The sequence below is a fragment of the Pipra filicauda genome, unplaced genomic scaffold (assembly GCF_003945595.2).
Source record: "Pipra filicauda isolate LSUMZ 115617 unplaced genomic scaffold, ASM394559v2 scaffold24_size8852520_pilon, whole genome shotgun sequence".
In the NCBI taxonomy this organism is placed as follows: domain Eukaryota; kingdom Metazoa; phylum Chordata; class Aves; order Passeriformes; family Pipridae; genus Pipra; species Pipra filicauda.
In genome coordinates, this window is record NW_024104365.1 from 7,618,122 (window position 1) to 7,644,376 (window position 26,255).

Consider the following 26,255-nt stretch of genomic DNA (forward strand, 5'->3'; position numbering starts at 1 on the left):
AAAAGTAAGTAGCAATATGCATGGTATAAACTATACATTCTCAGGAAAAAAAAAAAAAAGAGAAGGAAAAGAGTAGAATTCCTTCACCGCTATGACCTGGTAAAGGGAGTATTCTCCAGTGTAAAACAACTAGCTATGTATTATTTTCTCAGGTCTGATGTCATCAACTGGATGAGTTTCTTTTTCCTTCAAGTCTTCAGAAACTATTTCATAGTGTCTCTTCAGGGCATCTCCTACCCCAGCTCTTACAGTGTATGATCAGAACAGTGGAGATTTCTTTCCTTATACTTCTCTCACAACTTCACCTTGAGTACCAGTTTTTATGGGACAAAGATTATGACTGCTGCAACATTTAAATAAACTTACAATTCACCTGTTGGATTAAGTGGCTCTGTTACTTCAAAATAAGTTTTTCATCATCCATCATTAATTTTTTGTTAGCTTGCAATCCCTAAGCCTAAACAAAATGTTGGTTCACTCTGTTAACATAACATATCCTTTATGTCACACAGTTCTTTTGTGTTCTCTAATTTAAACACAAGGTTGACCCCAGCTGATGATTATGAAGCATTTGCTGACTTTGACAATTTCAGTGGGATTTTTATGTAATGTAAGGCTCCACATGGACTTGACAGCTGCTAAGCAAAAAGCTGTATTCACAAGAATCTGACCTTTACATTGTATCTCCTTCTTAACTCAGGCTTCAGGATTTAAAAACAAGAAGCAGTCATGGAGAGATAGACTGAATAAGAACAGTAATGTTCTGCCTACTCTATGCAATACACCAGATGTATTTGTAAAATCATTTCCTTCTGTAAGACAGAAAAGGAAATCTAATCCTCCAAAGTAGATTTCTGAGACTTGTGTAAAATAGTTTCACATTTCTTACCTGAGATCTGTAGTTATAGCTTTACACCTTTAAGGAAGGAGATTCAGATTCATACTATTTTTGTGTGAAAACCTCTTGATGCAACACAAAAAATACACTACCAACCTGCATGTGTTATTTCATGATTTACTGTGAATGTATGTGCATATGCACTGGCAACAAATGCTACATTAAGTTTTATATGACAATGTTTTCTCTCATCGGGTTTCTTTTTGTAAATTAGAGACAGTCTTTTGCTTTAACACTGAGTATTGGAAAACATGAAGATGCCTTTTGATGTTGTTTCATTGTAGCTTTTCAAAGTCATTTGGTAGGACTTGTGATGAGAAAACAGTTTACTGAATATGGTAGATTTCTCTTTTTGTATCTCAAGCTGCAAGAACATAAACACTGGATACTAGAACACAGTAAATCTTGTATAGTAGAAGCAAATTTAAAACTTACTATCAGTATAACACACTTTGAAAGTCCAGGAAGAACAGATAATCCACTGAGTGAAATTCTACCAAAGAAACAACTGCACTTTTCTGCTATATCATTGTAGATAATAGTGACTCATGCAAAAATTTTTCTCAGCAAAAATGTGTTTTCTGTTGTTTATCTTTACATTAGTTTCCCCTTTCTAATGTTACAAACATCATTTATTGGTATTCTGTAACTTTACTTTCATAGGATATGCTCCATTTATTGAGAAACAATTTGTATAGTCAGTGAACGATGAAAAGTTTTCGTATTAATAGCACAGTGCTGTTGCATTCACCTAGGTTGTTTGGTGCTTAGTTCCACCTGTGGTACTATCTGGCCAGCAGGATAGTTATGATAGAGAATTTTAAAGACGTAGAGCAAGAATCTGAAGTGATGCTAGTCAAGATTTAGAGTAGTGTTTTATCTCCTTCCTTAATGCTGTGAATGCTTCATTGGGATAACAGCATTTGTTTATGGTTATATAATTAAAATAATCCAGTAGAAGAAAGGTGGTTTATGTATTAGGATGTTGTGTTTTGGTCTGATACCTAATGCTATTTTGCCAAGGAATTCCACAGAGACAGTTTAATTAGGCAAATAACTATCTTGAAAAGGTTGTAGCAAAGTGGAGATTGCCCTCTTCTCCCAGGCAACTAGCAACAGGACAAGAGGACATAGCCTCAAGCGGTGCCAGGGAAGGTTCAAGCTGGACATAAAAAAGAATTTTTTCACTGAAAGGGTAGTTAAGTGTTGGAACACGCTGATCAGGGAGGTGGTGGAGACACCATTCCTGGAGGTCTTCAAGAAACAACCAGGCATGGCACTCATCCTAGTTAATAAGGTAGTGGTCAGTCAAAGGTTGTACTCAATGATCTTGAAATCTTTTCCTACCTTAATAATGCTGTGATTCTATTCTGTAATAAATATCAGTCTTATTTTGCCAAACTGAAGAAGTGATACGTGTAGGAAGAGAAAAGTAGTCTACTGCTTATAAAAAGAAAAATTATTCAAGGTTAGACTATATAGATCATTATAGGTAAAACTGAATTTTGAGGGGGCTTTTTAGAAAGATGAATTTGCAGTATTTTTAGGGACTTACAGAGAAAAATGGAGGAATCAATGAAGAATGTTGACAGAGCTTCAAAAATATGTGGAAAATTTAAGGTGGAACCGGTGTCTCATATGAGGCAATTGCAAAGTTTAGTATTTAAGAATTGCTGTATTTTGTACACTATAATAAAACAACAAGATGCTTTAATCACAAGACATATTTAAAACTAAGGAAGTTATTTCATTACTCAGGTATTCTTCTGCTCCCCATACTTATTTCCTACCTGAAGGTGAGTGTAATTCTCTGTTTTCAGCACAAAATGATTTCCATTTTGTGGAAATCAAACACAACTGGTTATGATATCAAGGTCAAAAGATTTTAATTGCAGGTGGAGAATAAACAGATTGGAGGCAAAGAAATACAAACCAATATGATTAATTTTTAAAAACTAGGTTTTCTAAAGCTTTTTGTAAAGGACACTCTCCTTCAAAGACGTTTTCAAATAATGCTTATTTTCCTCCTTAAGTATACTTGAGTTATATGCTTATATAGATTGTTTGATTCCATTGGAATCAAGTTTTGCATTATTTCATTTGGTCATAGGAATATTCGCTTGATATTGTACAGGAAATACCTTTATTCTTGAGAGGAGTTTGCCAAATGCCTTAGTTGTATTTCTAGCTACTCTTGAACAGTTGGGTCACTTTCCCTTGAAAGTTAACAGGAAATGTCTTATCTGCATTTTTAACTGGTTTTGGAACCAGGATGCAAATTTATATTTGAGTTCCAAAGGAGTTTTAGCCATGCAAAATATGTGGAGTTTTTCCCCATATTTTTGAAAATGATAGCCTTTACAGTGTGATAGGAAAGTCTCTGTCTTGATTAAAAACCATAATTCCAGTTGGCAAGTTGCCATGATCATGTATTAATTTAACATTCATGTTTTGATAATGCAGTATGTAAATCTCATTCTATTAGCAAGCTCCCTGCATAATATAATAGCACTCTATTATAAATTCATCAACTGTGGTATGAAATTCTCATCACAACTGCTGACATTGGTAAAAGAGGGTCAAATTGCTTATTTTTATGCATAGCTGAGTACTTTCTCCAGTTGTACTGAGCCTATTTGCATTGACATCCTCTCAAATTTTTACTTTTCATTCTTCTTTCTCTACTTGGTTTCTCTGTGAGCCAATGGTCTTTGATGATTTAATTTAAGATGCAAACACAGCACCTACAGTGCCGGAAAATTTTTTACAGGACATGCTTCCTTCTTCTTCTGGGCTTGTGAAACCTGTGAAGTAACTCACAATCCCCACATTCCACAAAAACTGCTGGCTCCTAATTTGGTGGCATAGTGACCCTTAGTCTAGCGCTGTCCCTGGTGTAAGCAGGCAGACATGTGCTAGCTTACACCAGGAGTGGTAGCATTTTATCATACTAATTCCTTCCTCAGTACTGAACCAAGATACACTCCTGGAAGATTCACAATTACAGCAGGGAACATTTTCCTCTTGTTTAAGTGGTGTAAAGGAAAACTGCACAGTGAGCAGCTATAGAGTTTACTGGAGGGAGCTTGCTTGAAATTCTTCTGGAAACACATTTTGGTTACCATGATTATTAGTCAATGAACTATTTTATGGATGGTGTATTGTACTAGTAAATATTGCTGAAGTCTTTTCCCACTAGCAGATCAGACTTTTTCTCAGCAGGCAGCCATTTAGAACACAATAGCTGAAAGATTTGTCAAAGCTTGGGAGGGAAATAACAGTATTACAGATATCTTTATTTCTTTTGCACAAAGCACCATACTTCACAGTTATGCTACGAAGAAATCCAGTTCTTTGTTAATGACAGCTTTATTGAAGGCAAGCTTTCAGAATGAAAATACTAGAAATCCTATTAAAGTTCCATCCATTAAACCATTAAAGCACTCATTAAAACTGTTAGTACAGACTTGTTATTCATGAGTTATTGGTCTTTCACACTTCTGAAATGCGTCTGCCAATACTACTCAACTCTTTGTTCCAGTGTGGCTATTAAGTCTGAGGAAATACAGATTAACTTTCTTTTGACAAAATGGTGCTTTGTGGGAGGATAGTAAGGCCACAGAGTGCTTCAGATTGGTGAGAAAAACAGGCAATACTAAAGTTCAGTCCTAAAGTTGCCTGCTTTTGATAATTTATGTTAACTATGTCTGCATGTAGACCTAAATACTAATCATTGAATTACACCATCTGACCATACATCATACAAAGTGTAGGTTTGGGATTTTTCTTGATATTGAACAGTAGTTTTAGATCGCTTAAACATTAAGGAGTGAAAAGGGGAAGAATAATACGGAACAGTTGAAGCTAAGCTTTAAATGTAAAATATTCTTAATAATCTATAAATTCACATGAAAAATGGGTATAATGTAGAGCTGAAGCTGTTTCTCAAAATGAATAAGAATCTTAGACCATAATCAATGCAGTTGTCTAATTTTGTTTGTCTGTGCAAAACTGCACCTTAAACTTACTGCTTTCAAGGAGTTGTAATTACTAGTAGATATTTTTTTTGTGTACATTGTGTTTTATAAGGTAAAGCCAGAGGACTGCGGTCCAGGCTCAAAACTAGCAGCATGGAGTGTATTCTGTTATTTTCTAATTTTCTCATCAAATGTAAAGAGAAGGTGCATGTGGCATCTTATATAGTGAAGTAATTTCCAGAATATTTTGGGAATGTAGGTGAAAACCTGAAAGATCAGACAGATAGTCTCTTTCAGTTATCTGTCTAGGACAATGCAGAGTAGTGTGCCTTATTCTGGGCACTTATTCAGTGCCTTATTCAGTGCACTGTCATTTAGATAGCACATTTGCCTATATACCTCTCAAAAAATACTGACTAGGTAGTCACAGATATTATAGATATGCATTATTCCTGGTCAAATAGTCAATTTTATTTTAAAAGATATTTAGAGTATAATGCATTAATATATAGTTAGCATCTTGTTTTTATTTTGAAATGACTATGTTTATGTTCTAAAATATTACTACAATTCTGAGCTGAATCCATACTAATTAGTTTCCAAAATTCTGAAAACTTGACCTGCAAATATTCTGCACAAGTTATCTTATTTACGTCCATTAACTCAAAAAGGAAAAGAGCGGAGATTTGTGCTGAGAGAAGTAATTGTGTAAATTATATTACTTTTCGAGTCGTATGATGTAGGTGAAATGCTAGTCAGCTGATGAAGAGGTATATTACATGTCTTGGGTATGCTATATATGTGTATGACACTTCTCTTCCCAGCACTGATGGAAATGTAATTCAAATTCTTTCTCTATACCTTAGATGAGATAAATAGCACTTAGCAGTAAAGACAAAATACTCAGGTTCTTAAATTAAGCAGTGTTTGCCTGTTTCAAAATTCTACTAGCCATCCTTCTCAGAGGATGGGAAGACATTACTGTGATGAAAATAAATTGTAAGAAAATTAAATAAAAACTTTACAGACTAAAATTCTACCACTTGCTTTACTGATAAATAAGAATTTCACCTTGTAGTCAGAAAAAGTAATATTTCTGTTGGAGAAGAGTGAAGCCCTACTGTTGGAAGCCCTACTGTTGGATCAGGTTGCTGTGTTTATACTTAAGCACAGCACAGAAGTGATGTCTGTCTTTGCAAGTGGCAGAATAATAGTTGGGGAACAGTTTGTTGTTCCTTTATAGATGAACAAAATACAATAGGGCTAAAAAAAAAGTCATCCCCAGTTTTGTAAATCATCTAACTAGTCTAAAGATACTAACTGAATAATATTAATACTATTGACATTTTAAGATATATTAAGCATAGTCACACAAATTTCTAAGATAGGGAACACAACTTGTTTGTTTTTTTTTTAAATTATTTTGGGGGCAAAAATTGTGTAGAAGTTTAAAAAATCAAATTCATTCAGAGCTGCATTTAAGAATGCCTCTTGAATGGTTAGTAGCGCACAGAGTAGTACAAGTCAAATGAATCATATCCAAACCACATGTAGAATTTTCACGGCCTTCATCATACTCCCAAGCAAATTTGTTCCTTGTTCCTCTAAAAAGTCCCATTTCATTTCCTTTTGAAGGAGGAGCTTCCAAACACTCTGACTCAGATACTGTAGGTAAAGCAGTATGCAAAGGGTAAGCCTGCACCATCACACTCCTCTGCTCTCCATAGCTAGGTTATACATGGAAACTCAACCAGGCCCGGTTCCAGAGGTCTGTAATGAAAATAAAACTCAGGAAAAGTAGTGCTAACTGTTATAAAAGTTAATTGGGTCTAGGTTATTAGGATAAGGTGCATGTTTTCCTAAACATAATCCCTGGGATATTATAAGACCTCTCTCTGAGGCAGCCAGGCAATTTTTCTTTTCTTTTAATAATCTCAATAAAGAAGCAAAATCATTCTCTAAATGTTATGTAAATAATTTGTGTAAAATAAGTAAATGGGCATGAGAATGAAACAGTTTTCTGACTGGCCAAATAGTAATTATTAATCTAAGGGACAAGTCCTAGTAGATCACATTAATTAATTTCGCATGTGCTCATTGTCAAGTAATACCTACTCTAATAGATTACAGGTCATATTTCATTTCCATTAACATGAAATGGAATTGCAGCTGTTATAACCCTGATAGGAGTCAGAAAAAGCAATGGCTTGATGCTGTAGTGGATCTTCTGACTTGTACCGTGTTGCTGGTCTACTCATAGAAAATGAACATTGTGTTGGTGAACTGCCCCGTCTAGGTTTATCTGTGTCATCACAGATTTTATAATTTACAGCAGCCTCTCCTAGGGAGCTGCCAGTTCTTACCAGGATTAGACAATATTAAGGTTACAGAAGGGGAAAGTAAAACAACGGGTGATTATTCATGACTTCATAGTTAGAGACGACCTTTCATACAGCCTCTACCATAGCATGCATCAGCAGGTACCATCTGTTATCTGTTTTGTATTTACTTAGCTGCATATATACCTCAACCATAGAGATAAAAGTAGTAGAGCCTGGAGAGTTTCCCTCATGGTAAAGGATGAAGGAGTGTGGGGCATGCTTCTGTAACTCCATCCTGGAATATGAAGGAAACAGCAAATAAACAGTGAATCTAGAAACATATAGTTGTGTTTATGAATAAGAGATCATTAAAATTTCAAATATGCCTGAATTGATTACTTATTTATGACTCAAGAAAATAAAAAAAACAAGCTTCATGTTGTTTGTGGATGATATGCAGTTGGTTTTTTGAGAAACACTGGTATCATGTGTTGGCCTGGCATCAAAATGAAAGAACAGAAACATTATTTTTCTTCTGAAAACTTATTCAGGAATGTTTGGAGTTTATTAGTAAACAGGACACTGAAATTTTTGAACATGTGCGCTTACTAATAAGGAGAGGCAAAAATATTTGTTCCCCTTCATCCCAGTATTTCTGAGATTTCTGACATTTTTTCATTCTCTGTTATGCTAGAACACCTCACTTATGAGAATGAGTGAAAAGATAAAAAGATGGATAGCTTGCTTTTCTGAAGAGAAAATGTTACAATGTGTCCTGAAGTAATAATTTTCTTTCAGAAGCAAATTATTTCCAGAGTAAAGTATGGGAGTTTACTTTGTAGTCATTATATATGGAACAATTATGTAGTCTTTAGCTGAAAGTTTCCTTTCCTTTTCTTCTCTTTCTCTTTTGAAGTCTATTGATCCCGGTCAGCAGTTCACATGGGAACACTCTAACCTGGAAGTAAACAAACCAAAGAATAGATATGCGAACGTAATTGCTTACGACCATTCTCGTGTTCTACTCTCAGCCATAGAAGGTAAGGAGGCCTTTAAAATTAAAGTAATTAACTCCTAAAATCTAGTATAATCTTACTAATCAACATGCTGATATAGTAATATAAAGAAGTGCTAATTAAAGTACTTCCAGTAAATTCCTATAATGACAATCTTTTCTGATGTTTATTGTCAGTAATATATTATGAATTTACACTAAAATGTACAGGGTTTCATGTATAACACTGATTGCATCAGGTCCCTGTGTATATGCCAATGTGTTGTCTAAAGTAAATTAATATTGCTGTTTACTTATACTAACACTACAAAGCAAAAGCAGCAGTGAACATACATGAATTGAGGGTTTTGTTGATTGATGTATTATCAACATATCTGCTCATTGAGTTTTAGTTGTCAAAACTCAATGTGGGAAAAAAATCAATTCAACTTTATGTTCTCTGGGAGAATTTTAAGAACTCTGTTTAAACTTTTTTTTTTTCTGTTTACAATCTGAATGTTAAACAGGAGTGTTTAAATGAATTCCCACATGCAGACATTGTTGGAACCTGAGTATTTCACTGACTAAATATTGGTAGTGAGGTATAGTGAGAGTTCTTCATTTTATCTTTCTTTGTCAAAAAGCTTTCTAAAAACTTGGACAGTTTAAAGTTTTAACTTAAACAAACTGTTAGAGGTGGTCAGCCCTTGATATTGTCCCTCTTTTCTCAAGAGGTAAAGCATCAGGAAACACTAATTTTCACTCAGAGGGTTTTTTGTTTTTTTTTTACCAATTCTGCCTTACCATTAATCTACTTCCTGGGTTGAAGGCAGATTTTTACTTTATTCTATGTTTTTGACAGTCAAATATTAATGACGGCTGGAATATAATAAATTATATATTTAAGTGAAATTATTTAAATGAAAATAAAATTCGCGTTTAGTTAACTTGGACAGAACTTGCATGAGATACTTATGATGTAGGGAACTGTATTCAAGGTCATAATTATTTCATTCAAAACATGCTGTAAGTTAAACTGCAAGGTGTTTTAATTTACAGTTCTAAACAGCTTCTTATCTTTGGCTGCTTCCGACCTGAAGACGCTGGATTTATAGGTGTAATCCATTTTAATATTAGCTGCTTGGTGAAGAAAAAGGCAATCCCACTGATTGAAGTTTAGATCTTCCCTCATTTATTGCAGCTGCATACCATGGGCTTTGATAACACAGATAAGAGCTTCTCAAATGTATTAGCGAATTTAAATGATTGCCTTGAAGAATTTCCATATGATAATCTTCTTATGTTTGTTCCACCTCTGAGGCTCATATAGCAGTTCTGACAAGATTTTTCTCCAATGTCACTTAAATTTTTCATATTGCCTTGTAGAAGAATATAGCTGTATAGAAAGCTGCACTACCTGGTAAAACTGCCTGTCTCAACACTGAAAAGAGGGTATTTTAATTAGTAGTATATGTGATGTAATTCAGTAAATATATCCTCTTATATCTTACTGGTTCAGACAAGAGGGCTAAGTACATGATCCAGATAGACCAGGAACAGCACTTGGACAGCCTTTCTGAAGTGTTATGTAAAGTTCTTTGGAACAAAGTGCTTAACTGAGAAATATGTCTAACTGACAGAAAGAAGACTCAAGTCTTTCACAGGATTTTGTTTGAAAAAAGAGTTGTGTAAAAGGGGGACAGAAGGGAAGGAAAAAAATGAAATGCAAAGAAATTTATTTGTTAATTTATCTATTAGACATCTGGGCTTAAAAAGTTCTACTCTTTTTCCCTTTATATAAATGACCCATGAAAAATTAACATATTCAGAAAGCGGGAAGAAAATTTAAGAGGTAAAACAGAAAATGTTAATCTAAGTAATTAAAATTATCAAATTCTACAGTACATTACACTATGTTTTTAAATAAGAGATAGTAAAAACATAGAAAAAAACACATTGCACCTGGGAAGGAGTATTTTATGGAGCAATGACAAAATATAGTCGAACTGTAATGTTTGAGTCCCTTTTTTAAATAAGAAATATCATGATGAGGTTAAAGTTTCTATTCCTTTAATAGTCATTGACCCTAAACAAAGAAAAATGTTATAGCCTTTTGAAATATCAGTGTTAGATATAAAATCACAAATGAGATTTTGGCCGATTTGGTGATTTGCATGGTTTAATTATTTTCTCAGTCTTTAGGCTGTGGTCAAAAAAGCAACATAGCTGAAGTATTAACTGCCTTTTTATGTAATGATAATTGGATTGGTCTTGAAAACAGAAATGATTTACTATATAATTATCCTCTTAAAGTTTTTTTACCCCTGGGACTTTACATGATTGTGTAGCTGAAATTTTGTGTGTGTACCTTCATAATTTTAATACATTGGTCTTAGCATTTAGTAATAAGTAATTCTCTTTCAATCTTTAAGTAAATATTCCAAATAATGAAAATATACAGTCTGCCCAGCACCTTATTTAGTTGATAGTTGTGTTTGTTTTCATGCTACCAGGGAAATCAATTATTTTAAAAATATATTCTTCTTTACCTATGTTACTATTCAACTTAATAAGGACCTAAATTGGGACTACATTATATTTTGTTACAATTATAGGAGAATATTTAGTTAGATTTTACATATAGGCCTCATCTACATTTCTTTGGTGGCCAAAAGAAGACTCATATTAGTGAGGTTTGCATAATAACTGTGCTCTTTCTAAGATGAAGAGCTCCATTCTACATTTAGACACTTGGTCACTGTTTAAGAGCAAATTTATGTGAACAAGAAACTAAGCATCTGCCAAACTGTAATCTTACACCGATGGTCATTTTGCTCTTGATGACGTTGCACAAACAAGGAATATTGTGGTTGTTACTTTAGAATGGGACATGAGGCCAGTTTTATACAGTTTCCCAACTCTGTAGCCAATAAAAGTGATTCCGAGAAGGTCTTAAGAAGCAATTAGCAGAGACTTAAAATTACTTTCCAACTATTGATAATAAGTTGTTAAAAATTGCATTAGCTCTGAAATACAAGGCTTAGTAACACTTTCAAAGGGTTGATTTTGGTATCTTTCATAACTCCTGTTACACATGTCCAAACCTGGTTTTGAATCCCCACTTAAGTTCTTGATCTCTCTAATTACATATGGCATGAAGTTCCACACATCATTGCTCACTTGCAGGAATACTTTTCTCACAACTGTTTAAATTTTGTTACATAGAGATGTCCCTTAGGAGGGAAATCTCAGGTTTGATGTGGTAAATTGATTTTCCTCTTGAAAGAAAACTGTACTTCTCAAAATTTTGATCCCATATTCTTGAAATTGCTCATATTGTGCTGTCTTTGGATGTGTCTGAGGTGGACATTTAAAATTTTAAAGTATAATGACAGGATATTATAATGTAGTAAAGTTTATTATATGCATCTAGGTGGATGTAAGGGAGAATTTACTGATTAAAAGAGATCAAGTTAACTAGGTTTGTGACCTTAAACCTCTAAGAAGTAAATAAAAATGGGGGGGGGGGGAAATGGTTAAACATTATGCATTTTAAAAAGTCTTTCCAATTCTTTTAGGAGACGTCCAAGACTAAAAATCTGCTACATGTGACGTCTTTGCATAATACCAGTAATTAAAAAAAAAAAATAAAATATCTATCATATTTTAGCATTGTAATTTTTGTTTGATGGGAAATTTAGTGACTTTAAAATGCTGCTAACACTAGAAGTCTGACCGTATACAAATCGTCAAGAAAGAAAAAGCAAGAAGGTGCTAATACTCTTATTTGTCTGATGGCCAATTGCCAGTAAATCAGTTTTGAGTATGCAGGCCATCATCTTTGAGTTTAGAAATTGTTTTGGTCAATATAAATTCTTGAATAACTACTGAAGAGTCATGAACTATACAAATTATTTGTGCTCTCACGTTGCATTTGAGTTGCCTTCTGCTAACAATATATACACATAAAGTAATTGTATGTCCATTCACCCTACAAGTGAATGGACCCTCCAAGCCTGGAGTGCCTTAAAAACATGAAAAGTACTTCAGTGATGAGTAACAGTGTACAGAAAGATCAGTGAAGTAGATTTCTTGGTGTATAAGATTTCACAGAGTAGACTTCATGGTGTCTGTCTTAACAACAAAAATGCTGCCCTCCTTGATACCCTTGAAATCAGCTCAGAACAATTTTTCTTGTATGCATGGCCATAGAATCATAGAATCAACCAGGTTGGAAAAGACGTCTGACATCATAAAGGCCAACCCTTGATCCAGCACCGCCATGGTTACAAGACCATGGCACTGAGTGCCACATCCAGTCTCAGCTTTAAAACCTCCAGGGACAGAGAATCCACCACCTCCCTGGGCAGCCCATTCCAATGCCTGATTACCCTCTCTGTAAAGAAGTTCTTTCTAATATGCAACCTAAACTTCCCATGGCAGAGCTTAAGACCATGCCCTCTTGTCTTACTGATAGATGCCTGAGAGAAGAGACCAACCCCCACCTGGCTACAACTTCCTTTAAGGGAGATGTAGAGAGTGATGAGGTCTCCCCTGAGCCTCCTCCTCTCCAGGCTGAACAACCCCAGCTCCCTCAGCCTCTCCTCATAGGACTTGTGTTTTAGTCCCTTCACCAGCCTTGTTGCTATTCTTTGGACATTGGAGAAAGCTTTGGGAAAACATCCAGTGGCTTTGTTCTTGAATGGGTAATAGAGATTTAGTACTTGTTTACTGTGCACGCTCATATTGTAACTAGGTTTTGAAGGAAATACCAAACCATTTTGATATCAAGAAATCATTTAATTTTGTTTTAGTAGAGGCATTCAACAGCCCTTTTAGTGCATCATTTAGAGTATAATTAAATATTTCCATTCAAAACAAAACTACTTTGATTATTAACTTCTTTGTTACTTGGTCTTAAAGAGTTGAAGAATCACTAAATCCATATTCAGACAGCTGTAAATTAATCACAGTATGATGATGTCATGTTAGATTTTGATATCTGGTTTGAAGTATTGTGCAACCTACTGCTCTCTGGATGTATAGTGTATAGTATCCTGGTGCAGTGCTGTTATCTGTGTCTCTGAGGAACTGCACAGAACTGCACAGGACTGCACTGTTCTGTTTATTTTCATTCTGTACTTCTTAATACTACACAACTTAAAAAAAAAAAACAAAACCAACCAACAAAAAAACAAAAAAAAAAAAAAAAAAAAAAAAAAAAAAAAAAAAAAAAATCCAAACTTTCTTTCCTTCTCCTAACAGAGCTTCTCCTGTTTCCCTGGCTGTCTTTCTGCTACTCATCTTCCAAGTTTCTCATCTTGCCTGCAGATCTTCTACAGCTCTTAGTTCTTAGTTGTCATCCCTACACTTCCCTTCTTTTGATTTTTCTCAGCTTTTCCTTTCAAATACTCCTCTTCTGTCCTCTAAACAATCCCTTTCTTTTTCCCGCTTAATTCTGCTTCTTCTGACTACACCTCTTTGATATTGCCTTCTTTCTATAATTCTGTATGATTCAACATTACTCTTATGAGACTGCACATCTTTCATCCTTTTCCTTTTCACCAGACTCTCCTAGTCCTAACAGTCCATTCACAATCCAACTATCTATAGGTTTTCTTTTTCTGATGTTTCTTTTTCCTTCTTACCTTACTTTGTTAGGATGATATATAGTGAATTTTCCTCAGTCTTCATAAAAAGCCCTAATTTTAAAATTGTTCTTTACTTCAGAACCTGTACTGGTCTTGTGCTGCTTGATATTTCAGTGAGTTCTTATAGTACAGATTCAAGCTTACACCATTTCAATTTGATGATTTCCTTAACTATATAGATTTTATGTTACAACAACGCCCACATTAACAGTTGTTACTGGCACCTAGTAGCTGTCTTAGTTCATTAATCAAGTTGATCAAGGGATGCCAGTTGATGTAATTTTTTGTATTTCAGCATAGCTTTTAATACTTTCTCTCATGATAAACACATCATGTGGTGGTGGGTGAGCAGCTGGCTCAGAGGTTGGGTGCAAATGAATGGGGTAACGTCAAGCTGGTGACCTGTCACTAGTGGGATTTCAAGGGGCTCCGTCCTCGGCCCAGTTCTCTTCAACATCTTCATTAACAACTTGGAGGCAGGACTCAAAGGGATACTAAGCAAATTTGCAGATGATACAAAGTTGAGAGGAGCTGTTCACTCCCTCGAAGGCAAGGAGGCCTTGCAGAGAAACCTCAATGAATTAGAGGACTGGCCAATCACCAACTGTATGAAGCTTAACAAGGGAAAGAGGTTGATTCTATAGGTGGGATGGGGCAACCCCTGACATACATACATACTGGAGAGCAGCACTGCGGAAAGGGACCTGGGTGTCCTGGTCAATGACAAGTTGAATCTGAGTCAGCAGTGCCCTGGCAGCCAGGAGGGCCAACTGTGTCCTGGGGGACATCAGGCAAAGCATCGCCAGCCGGTCGAAGGTGTCACGACCCACCATCCAGGGGCATGTTTTTTACTGTAAATTCTCATCAGGTTGAATAAAGGCACTGGACCTCATGTCAAGGAACTCCTGTGCTTTTATTGTACGTTTACCATAACTCCAGCAACCAGTCCATTATTTAGACTCAAAAGGTGTTGGCTTACAAGCCTTTACATTCTTACAATACACTTCCACAAGAGTGGTGGCTAAGAAACCCTTAATTTTGTACAGTACACTTAAATAAGTTCTCAGCTCCTCAAATAAACATCTCAAAGGTGCTGGCTTAAAAGCCACAACAACATTACTCAAAGGGCGCTGATTAACAAGTTGCACAACAGACCTCTACAATCTCCCCACTCCCACAGTAAAGTTCAGTACGGAGTATGGAATAGAATATGATAGCCATGCTTTGACCAGGCAAAGCAAGGGAGAGAGAGAAAGAAGAATATCACCAGTCCTTATATCCTGTGTTGGTCCTACAGCATGAATGTTCCAGAGCTGGGGTCGTGAGACAAAGAAGACAAAAGAGAAAGAGGAAAAAGAGAGGAGAGCAAAGGGGCCCAATCTGTTTATAGTTAACCTGTTGCACGCTTCTTATGTCAACTAGGCATTTTGCACTTTGTTCACATGTGCACAGCTAGCCCCTCAAGCTTTGTCAGGCCACAGGGAAGTTTTAGGTCAAATATTAGAAAAAGATTCTTCATCCAGAGGGTGACTGGCCACTGGAACAGGCTCCCCAGGGAAGTGGTCACAGCACCAGGTGTGTCTGAATTCAAGAAGCATTTGGACAGTGCTCTCAGGTACATGGTTTGACCCTTGAGGATGATCCTGTGCAGGGCCGGGAGTTGGACTTGATGGTGCTTATGAATCCCTTCCAATTCAGAGTATTCTGTGATTCTGTGACACAGAATTTTGCTCTGACATTGTTCAAAGCACCAATCAGTGATTTAAACCAATAGTACAACTTCATCAAGCATTTTGGGTTTATCATTGTATTTTTCTAACTTGTTTATGTTGAAAGATGCATGACAGAATCTAATCCTATTACTTCACACTATTTATGACTAACAGCACATGTCCTAGGGAAGCGGCGCACACACAAAAGTTTATATAATTTGTTTTAAATAGAAACGTAGTTCAGTACTGAGTCTTTGTAAAGGCTTAAAATAATTTCATTATTTGATTTTACTTTGTGAATAAAACGTGAAGTCTAATTAAAGTTATTTAAGATTATAACTGTCTTCAGGAAATCAAGTGAATCATTCCTGAGGTCTACATTATTAGCCTTGTGGATATGAGCCTATGTTACAGTAAGATGCACTGTCATCTCAGCTCATGAGTTCTCAGCATAAATGGGGAGCAATACAATTCAAGGGTTTTTAATATTTTGCACTCTCTGGCATTGAATAAATAATTTTGTTTCATTGATCTTTCACTCTTACTCTGTAAAATCTGAACTGCTTTTTTCTCTTGAGATATTTGAAAACTGCTTTTTTCTCTTGAGATTTTGTGCTCAACTGCTCATCTGATTCTTCCACCATTCTGCTTGATTCTAGTTTTGCTAAATAAGGAGATTTCAGACTCTGGTCATTCATCACCATAGTTGAAAAGGCTACTAGAAAATAGTTATGGTAGAATTATGGTTCAGAAGCTTGATCTTTAGCTGACTTCTTGTGCAGAACTGTGTCTCTGCTTTCAAGAAACTTGTAAAAGTCAGGATTATCCTAAATTTTTACTTCAGGTATGCCATCTGAAATCTACAGTAAACCCCCCTGATGCCAATTACTTAGGTAAGGTTCATATAAATATTACTGAAGGCAGAATTTGGTTGCTTTGTCCCCTTCTTGACCTATGTTTTTACAGAACAACTGACCTTTCTTAACTATGAAACCTGAATTTAAGTAATGATGGCAATTGCTGCTGTGCTTGTGGGTATGCTGCCTTCAAGCTATGGCAGCTAACAATGGTTTGTAGGATTTCATTGTACTGCAGTCAAATTTGTTGTCATTTGATTGTTTTTGCACTGTTAAACTTGATAGAGAATTGTTCAGTTTTCTCAGCTCAGAAGGAGGTTATGGCCAGAAAAATCACTGCAGAACGTGACATTTTAATATTTAAATTTATTTACCTTTGATAATTTTTAATGCTTGGTCAGTGTAGATGCTTACAGATACTGAGGTTTTGTATTTGTTATTTTTAAACTGCACACAATTCATTAGTCCTCTTATGACAAGGCATCTTCCCTAGAGGGCTTTAAGTTTATGCATACTGGGGACATAGCTGATGAAGCAAAAAGTCATGTGGCAAAGTGCGAGATAGAAAGTGAGAGTGAGGAAATGGTATTACGGAATACAAAAGGATTTTGGAACAGGATGTGAAACTGAGGTCATGCATGATAATAGTGATGAAAAGAGACTGAGAAATGTGTATGATACTTGAAGGGACTATGAGAAAGGATGGAGAATAAAGAACATACCTAGTGGATACTGTGTGTGAGAGAGACAATGGAGCTGAGCATTGTGAATCCTATTGTTCTCTTGATCTCAGCAGAGATACAACCCTACTGAGTACTGTATTCTGCTAGAGATAAACCCTTGGTGAAAATCTTCTCTCAAAGCAAGTGTTGGAATAGCAACTAGGTTTTCTTTCCAAAACTGCATTAGTTAAGTCACTAACAGTTGCTCAGGGCCTGTGGTAAATGGACTTCCATGTCCTAGCTATATCTTCGTCATGTGCCACGAAGCTGACTTGTGTAAAATAACTTATCTGGCTAAAGGACATACAGGATTTTTTTGTCCTCTTTATAAAAGTCAAGTGGAAAAACAGAGTGAAAATTTCCACTTCAATGTAGATGGGAAGAAATCCTCTTTGCGATTATCTGTAGTTGTTAACCTTAATTCTTTCTCACTTGAATCTGTAATCAAGAAAAGTATAATCTGGAAGCTTCTCCTCATTGTAGTTTAAAGAATTAGTATTTATTTAATTTAGAAGTCATTTATTGTAATATGATTTTTCAATAAATTTAATACAAGATAGTAAATAGAAAGAGTATTTACAATTTTAGATATTCTGGATTTTTTTTTACATCAGGTACCAGGAGTGGCTGCTAAGATTTGTAAGGATTATTCTTTACTGAACAGTTTGCAATACTTATCATGCTTAATTTTCACGCTGAGTTTGTGCAGTATCAGTTCCAGAGGACAGCTTTCCCAGAAGATCATTTAACCACTTTACAAAGTGTTGTTTTTCATTTTTTCCTCAGGCTTTTATTTATAACATGTGCTTCAAAGTATGATACCAGGCATCATAATATAATTCTAATTTATGCAGAAAACATTTCTTACCAGCTTTATCAGTTCTTTTGGTAATAACACCCTGTTGGTGTAGATTTCTCTTGTTGACTTCATTTTTTTTTATCTGTTTTGTGAAAAAATATTTTATTATCTTGATAAAGGAAGACAACACAGTATTGTGCCTAGCAATTGTATTTTCTAAGTCATTAGTTCCAATATCTGCAGTAAGAAGTTTCATCTAAAACAACTTCAAGTCTACAAGACTGATGCTTTTGAGCTCCAATTTCTGCCTTTCATGGAGGGAAGGCATGTTTTTCAGATATAGACTATGCAGGTTTAAAAGTTTTTTTCTGTTTTGTTTTATTTTTCTCTCCAAAGAGATTTTCAATCTACTCGAATCAGAGTCAACCAGTCTTCCTGCATCCATTCCTGCATCTTGCCTGAGGACTGCTATGTTCTGCCCCTCTTACACCCCTGAAGTTATGAAATCTTTCCATTGCTGAAGTACTTTGTCAGATTTCTCTTTTAATTGTGTACTGAAAATAAAATCAAATTAAAATATAAGCTTAAATATGATAAATAATAAATAAATGATAAATGAAACAAGAATATATATGAAACTTTTTTGGGCATGAAGGCAAAATTATGTGTTAGGCTACAGGTGGATTAAGCCATAATCTGAATAATTCCCAGATTATATTGGAATTTACTTAGTGTCACATTTAGTCAATGAGTTTGTTCATTGCTAAGTGAGTAGTGGAATCAAACACTAAGTTTACTCAAAGTACGTGCAGAAACTCTTTAAACTGAAGCGAAAAACAACAAAACTATCAAAGAGTTAAAGAGGTACCTCTACTTTCCATTCAAATTCAAATTATTTTCCAAAATGTGTTTACCATTGTCACTGCTTCTCAGGAAAGACAGGAGTATGCAGCTCCAATAATTCCTGGTTTAGGATCACCAACAGAAGATAATGCATCAGGATAGACTTGAAGATTCAGTTTCTGACAAAAAGCTTGGGAAACATTTATTTAAACATCTGTGATAATAAATGATATTTCATAGCATACTCAACTTTATTGCTGTGTGGAGTGAAAAGTTATAGCTTTAGAATAATTCAGAAAGCTGATATCACTACCTTTACTCTCTTTTGAAAACCTGCACCATATCCTGGGGTTGTAGATTTGTGGATAGCAGATTGATGGTGTATACATAAATCATTCATTTCTACTCAAATAAGTAGATTCTGTCAATTACTTTAACAAACCTTCTTGTATTATTTTATTATGGTGCACAGATCTGTATTTCAGCTAACTCTTCTGGGGAGCACTTTTGAGTTCCAACACTGTCATAACACTGCTTTGCCATCCAACCTGCACTGAGATCTCAAATGAGTAACTTTTCTTCCTCAAGTCGTCAGTTAAAAAAACAGCAGTGACATAAAAACGGATGCCTTCCATGCTTTATCTGCCAACACGCACATAGTGTGAGTTAAAAGCTGGACACTGCACTTCTGAATTCAGCAGTGGACTAAGAATTTAAGTCCATATTTGTCCATTTCCATTAGCATAGTTGCCTTATTAGTGCAGACTAGTGGTGATCTTCACTACAGCCAATACACCTACTTGACCTTGGCAGGCAGCACGTTCCAGCTCTCAGTACAGGCATGGTACTGCACACCCTGAGTTAAATAGGTTGCAGATAAGAACTTGTCTGCTTCGCATGGGGTCTGGTAGACACAAGTCCCTCTGCAAGTCTTGTCCAGAATACCTGAGCCTTGAGCAATTGACGTAGATCCAGTATGGACACAGGTCTTGAATTCCACCTGCTTTTCATGCATTTAAATCTTACTCAATTTTGAAGAGATCTTTATATCATGCATATACGGTATAGCAGATTTCACTCTTTCTTAAACATGAATTACATAATGTGTTTTGTTAAAATAAAGCTCATAATTATCTTCCCATTTAATGGGGAAAAAATGAATGTAGCAGTGATATTAATAGTCTGACAACATTAATTTTTTTCTGTATATAGAAGAAATGCAATGAGCTGAACAGGAGGGTTTAAAGAGCCTGCTCAGGATGTCTGAGGGAGAGTCTTCCCCATCTGTTCTAGGCAGTGACTGCCATACTGGTGGGTGTCTGCAGGCAGTTTCAGACCACCTTTTACATGCTGCTATCTCAACCTCCAGGTCTCTCCACCTGGTACAGATTTTGGGGCTTCTTTTGTATTTCTTGTCAGAGTCTTTTGTTTCAAAAGAATAGTTGTACCCAGAGAGAATATCATGCTTCTCAGCACCACAAATGGCATACACTCACTTACAAGTACCCATGTGCTACTTGGCATGCAGCAAGCTAAGATTCATTGATCCAGCTGCGTCACAGGATTTTTTAGCCCTTGTACCATAGGGCATCACAGAAATGCTGCCTTGTATTTTCACTCTCCTCTCTTTCCAGGCATACCAGGCAGTGACTATATCAATGCCAACTACATAGATGGATACAGGAAGCAGAATGCTTATATAGCCACACAAGGGGCATTGCCAGAAACCTTTGGTGACTTCTGGAGAATGATGTGGGAACAACGAGGTGCAACTGTCGTCATGATGACAAAACTAGAGGAGAGGTCCAGGGTAAGGAAAGCATATGAAAGGATAATAATATTGTACCTGAATTATCACTAACGTAAGATTTTTGTTCCTTTCATATATGTTTGCCTGCCTTCTTTATATGCATAAGAACTGTTTTTTTTTTTCCAGTTACCCACAGTTAAAAGTGTCTATACTCTGAAAATCACTTATATAAGAAATCTTAGTTCCGCTGTGAAACTGTGAGGTCATGTCTCTAATTTTTTATAGTCTGGAAAAATTGAAATTTCTTGATCTATAGTGATTTTGAATCCCTTTCTGTTTTAATCATACTGGAAATGTTAGGAAGTGACCAAAAGTGTTACTTCATTTATAGTAACAAGAATGATTGTATCATCCTGTTATGAGGGAGGTAATGTATGTCAACAGCATTCAGTGTTCAGTTTTATATGGCATAGTAATTTCAGCATTATCTAAGATCGGTGAGGATTTGGATTTGCTTAAGAAACATAAGAATTTATTTTAACGCATGCTGGTTGCTAGGAAAACTACAACAGCATATGCAGTAATAGAATACAAAATTATCTGTGGTATTTCAAATTCAATTTTGCAGATCAAAGTAAAATCAGGAAAGTAAAGCACTGAAACATAAGGATACTGTTCTAATAGAACCACATTCAAATATTATTAGAAGTGTTATAAAAAATATGTGCTATTGATAAAGGGAAATAAAAAATAGTTTGGGTTTTGTTTTTTGTTTGTTTGTTTTATGATAAGGAAAGTGATGGAAAGAGTAGTAACAGAGCACTGCATGTTGCATGAAGATATACTAGTGGGTCCATATTTGGTGGCAATCATCAGTTCTAATAGTGGATGTTATTGGAGAGGAGGGGCTGTATGGAAAAAAAAATAAGAGAAGCAGAAGAGAAAAGTGGTGAGAAAAAGAAAAGGAAAAAACCCTCCTTAGCAGCCAATCAGGAAATGAAACTGGTATTCAGCCCTCGGCACTCTTTCTAGTAGAGCAGGAGGTTCCCCCATCCTACTTTTTCTGCAGTAACTGCATTTTTTATCAAGATGTACTCATGGGTTATTCCTACTCATGATACTGTCACCATTGTAGGACATTAAACAGGGAAAGTGCCACACAGCCGGTTCACTGCTGATCTTTCTGCAAACGTTAATGAGTCCTAAAGTGTAAATCAGAAGCTTCAGCCAAATGTAGAAATCAGAAAGGGGGAGAAAGAAGGTGTGATTCTAACTTCAGTGGTAATCAGTTCTCTTGGGAACCTGCCGCAACAGCAGTACCAGGGTTTAGAAGTTCAGGAGATGCATAACAAACAAGAATGTCACAGGAAAAATGCAGCTATAGGCATTCTAAGGTACACTGTCCTAGAAGCTTGTGTGAAGGCACAGGGAGCTGCAAGTGGAAAGCAGGCTGCTTTCTGGTGGAAGGCACAAAAAGCTAACGTATCTAAGGCGCTGTGCAACATGTTAAAAAATTCCATAAATACAGATGATCCAGAACAGTTCAGAAAGAGAGAAAGAGATTAAGGAGGAGGAGAGGAGATTTATCATCCAGAAAGGTTTTAAATCACTAAGAAGTATCTTATGGAGGTAACTGGATAATAGTTGGTATTTCAGTAATTCATGGATGAGCTATATTTCAAAATGAAAATGTTTTTGCGAGTGTAAGCTTGGAACAGGGCAGAGTGCACCATAAAGCCTAATGCTGTATTGTATTGGCATTGATGTCTTTTGCATATGTATGGATACATTTAATTGCAATGATTACATAACTTGAACCTCTTGACAGCAGTCATTCTTTTCTGGAGGGTTATCAAAGCATATATATATTTATTCTTTTACCCTTTCCATCACTTCTAAAAATAGAGTAGGGTTTTTGCAGTTCAAGCAATGGATAGCATTCTAATTATAGAATCACTTTCCACATATAACTTCAACCTACATTAACACCACTACCTGTACATACTTGATGGCAATTAGTACATAGCAGAGGGTAATTTTAACAGAATTTTTAATTTTATCTTGAGTATGCGGGTCTTGTCTAGTCTGGGAACTGTCTGTTGTTTGGAACTGAACAAATGAAATTTTGCCCATTTCTTCACTAATTGCGTCTTTAAAGTTGCTGCTAAATAACATCAGTGTGAAGAAAAAAATCTGATCCTAATAAACAGCCCATTGCAGATGGTATACTTAAGTACTTGTGAGTTTATCTTAGTACTGCAGGCCACAGACAGCCACTGTCTAGAAAGATGTTTTAATGTAACTAAATGAAATTCTTGGCATTCTCTCCAATAATTGCCTAGCAGAGTTTTAAGCTAACTCTAGCCTTTGCTGACTGCACCCTAAAAAAACACTGATCAGAATAGTAATCACCTCCAGAACTGCTTAGCATTCAGAAGCAATACATTCCGTAAGTGGAGTAAGAAACCAGACAATCTAGTCAGTGGATTGCTTGTGTATTCAATGCTTATATTTGCGTATTTTTTGTGCATAATTTAGCTCATTTGGTGTTCATAGGTTGAGTTTGCTGCTACAGCTATTCAGTACATAAGTCAGCTCCAATCTCAGATTCTGCAGCTCTGTGAATACCAGTTACCTCTTCTCCTAATACAGTAACTACATATAATTAACAGTATTGATGGTGAAGAGGCAGTGGGAATCCATGTGTTGGAAAAGAATAGGATGAAAACATTTCTTTGTTATTTTTTCTTGTGCTATCATTTTTATGTAGCATATTGTTATAGCAGAAAACCAAGTGAGATTTCAAACATGAAATATAGACACTGTTACATATTATTAGAGATTAAGATCTTTGCTAATTTTGTTTCTCTTTTTCCTTTGATTCCATTTTGATTTCTTTTGTGTCTTGGCAGCCTGATCATTATTCCTGCTGCAAGGCAAGATTGTTTCTCTCTGAGACTTTCAGCTTTCCATCTCCATGTCGTCATTTCTGTTTAGCTAGCTTTTTTTCATTTGCAGCCTGGTATCAGCCTTTTTAACCTGGACTGCATAGATAACGATGAGGATTTTAATTGCATCTGCAGAAATGAATTTGGTTCATTAGCATGTCTTAAGTGTCTGAGTTACTTCAGCTTTGAGAATGTTCATATTTTACAGCTGAGTAGATCAAATGAAGATGTTACAGCGAATTCATTATTCATTTGTTTGCCTATAAGAAAGCTGCAGGAAAAGAGAAGATCTTTCACTTATAACCTTTCACACTTAGTTGGTTTCATATTAAATGTCATCACCTGAATTTCACTTGACCTAAACCAGACTAGAGAGAGAAAGTCAGTCCCATAATTCATCTACCATGAATATAATTTTTATCGTAAAGTACTATACATGCTGGCAGTACATGGAACAGGGTTGGTAGCATATTTGTCACATATACGAGTTTAATCTTAGTGAAATAAAAGAACAATATCGAAGGTTGCAAGATATTAGGAAAAGCAGTTGTGTGTTACACTAAGGAAATATGTAAAGCATGTAAAGCTTTAATGTGCTCTCTTCCCCACTTCTCTTTCTTTCCCTCTGCCCCCAGCAGTGCAGCTTAGATTTTTTTAGATCCTCTTAATTGAATGTTTTAAGGACTCGTGTACTTTAGTGAATTATACGAGTGATCAGATGAAGAATCTCTCTTTATAACAAAAGATAATATTGCCTCTAACAGGAAACATTTAGTCTTTTCTCATTTTTCAGGGTAGGATACTGTTGTAGATTGTCCACTTGAAAGTGAATTCAATCCTTGCCTTCTTTTCTTTATAATTCCTTATTTTGAATACACTTGCTATGTTGTCTAGGAACTGACAGAAAAAAATTAACTCTCTCTTTAACCTCATTACAGTATTTTCTATATCAGCTCCTCTCAACTGGTCCCTGATACCTGAGGAAGTCAGGAGAGTTGGCACTGTAATCAGAAAAAGCAGATGGACTTCATCTGCTGTTGCTGAATAGCTAAATAGGAACTTCTGTTATTCCAAGCGTCAAGCAACACGTCTGAGTCTCCCCAGTCAGAACACTCTAAGTATTTCAACTAACTTTTTAAAGATTTAGAGACGATTCATGTGTAAGAAAAATGGAGATTGGGTGACAGTAGAAATGTCAAGCAGATGCATGTCTTGAAAATGGAGTAAAATAAAGATTTGCTTTGTTTTAGTGGGTTTGGTTGGATTTTTTTAAGGGTGTATAATAAGTTAAATCAGGAAAGCTTTATTCGGATTCAACTAGTGCAAAACTCCAACAACTAGTACAAAACCCTCAACAAGTTGCATAAGTATGGTGGAAAGTGTATTGTACCTTGCTAATAGCTTTGAAACAAACTTCTGGCCACTAAAGATTTCTAAGTCTTGATACAGACAAGGGCAGCTTAAAGGCAGGTGTGGAAAGAAACCTGAATTCTTCTACTTCAAATGCACAACTGGCTAACATTTTTCATGAATCCATTTGTTGTTGGCGGATATCAACTGATATCTACTGTATCTGACTTAATAGCTAATTAAGAAAAAGCAATAGTACAGACACAACAGTAAGTAATAAGCAAAGAAAACTAAGAATGTGGGTTTCTTGTCTCTGTGAAATGCATGTAGATCTTTCAGACACATACAGTCTATGCAGTAGAGTTTTATGTGATTGTGATGAAGGTAGTTTTGCATTTGTGCAGAGTTTTAGCAGCAAATTTCAGATCTTTCTTCCTAAGTATGTTTTGATGGGTAATACTGAAGCTATTATTTGTCAAAATGCTGCGTTGAAAATAAGTGCCAATAAGACATCTTCACTGATGCGAGTAGAAAAGTCATCAACAGATGTACTTAACAATGCATTACAGAATATATCAACATGCTCCCAAGTGCACCTGTATTCTACTGTATTTAGACAAAGTGTAATTGATTTGTGCAGAAAAATGTTACTGGCGTCTCATATTGGGCAGCACAGGTGTGTAAAAATCTGCTGGTTTTTAAAAAAAGTTGTGAAATATATATTTAAACATAGGAAAACAGAAATTTTATCTATGCCTTGTAGCAACTGAAAAAAAATATGCATTTCTTTATTTGGTAATTGGTAAGTTAACATATCAGCCAACACACATATTAGCAGATAGGAAATTTTTCAGATGGCATTTTTTCATACTGAATTGTACTGTTTTATTAAAGAGAAACTAAATGTACAGTTTTGTCATTGTTCATTCCCTAATTCTTGTGGCAAACCAATGACTTCTATATCAATAATGTACTGTGAGAATTTTATTTCACTTCTTCAGTGCTCTCAGCATGTTAAAATATGAGTGAAACAAAGAATGAATGAGAGAACTGACAAAGAAAAAAAAAAAGGAAAACTCAAAGTCAAATACACCATGTGTTCACCAGATTTACAAAAATAAAAATAACAATCTGTAGGTTTGTACTGTGTTTTTTTCACTGTAATAGAATGCCAGTGTGACAGTCCAAGAATTCTTACATCATTATACAAGGTTGAGTCCCCACTCGCTGTGTCAAAATTGCAAAACTCAACCATATGACTGTTTATTACGGAAGGATTCTCAGAGTCATAAGGGCAGGGACATAGTCAACTCTCACTGAAATGCAGTCAGTCATAGGTGCTTAATTCATGTAAGAATCTAATCCAATAATGCTTAGAGTTTCTTTTTCTAGGCACATTTCAGGTGGAAGTACTGTGACAAGGTGCCTCAGTT

At 35.6% G+C, this 26,255-nt stretch overlaps 1 protein-coding gene across 30 annotated transcripts in view; it reads left to right on the forward strand.

The window, feature by feature from the left end:
• PTPRD (protein tyrosine phosphatase receptor type D) overlaps window positions 1–26,255 on the forward strand; it is a 313,470-nt gene that overhangs the window by 245,125 nt on the left and 42,090 nt on the right. For all 30 annotated transcript variants that reach the window (XM_039381989.1, XM_039381990.1, XM_039381992.1 and 27 more), the window contains 2 exons: window positions 8,113–8,236; window positions 20,409–20,584. In XM_039381989.1, the coding sequence (XP_039237923.1) occupies window positions 8,113–8,236; window positions 20,409–20,584 (300 nt within the window). The remainder of the gene's footprint in view (window positions 1–8,112; window positions 8,237–20,408; window positions 20,585–26,255) is intronic.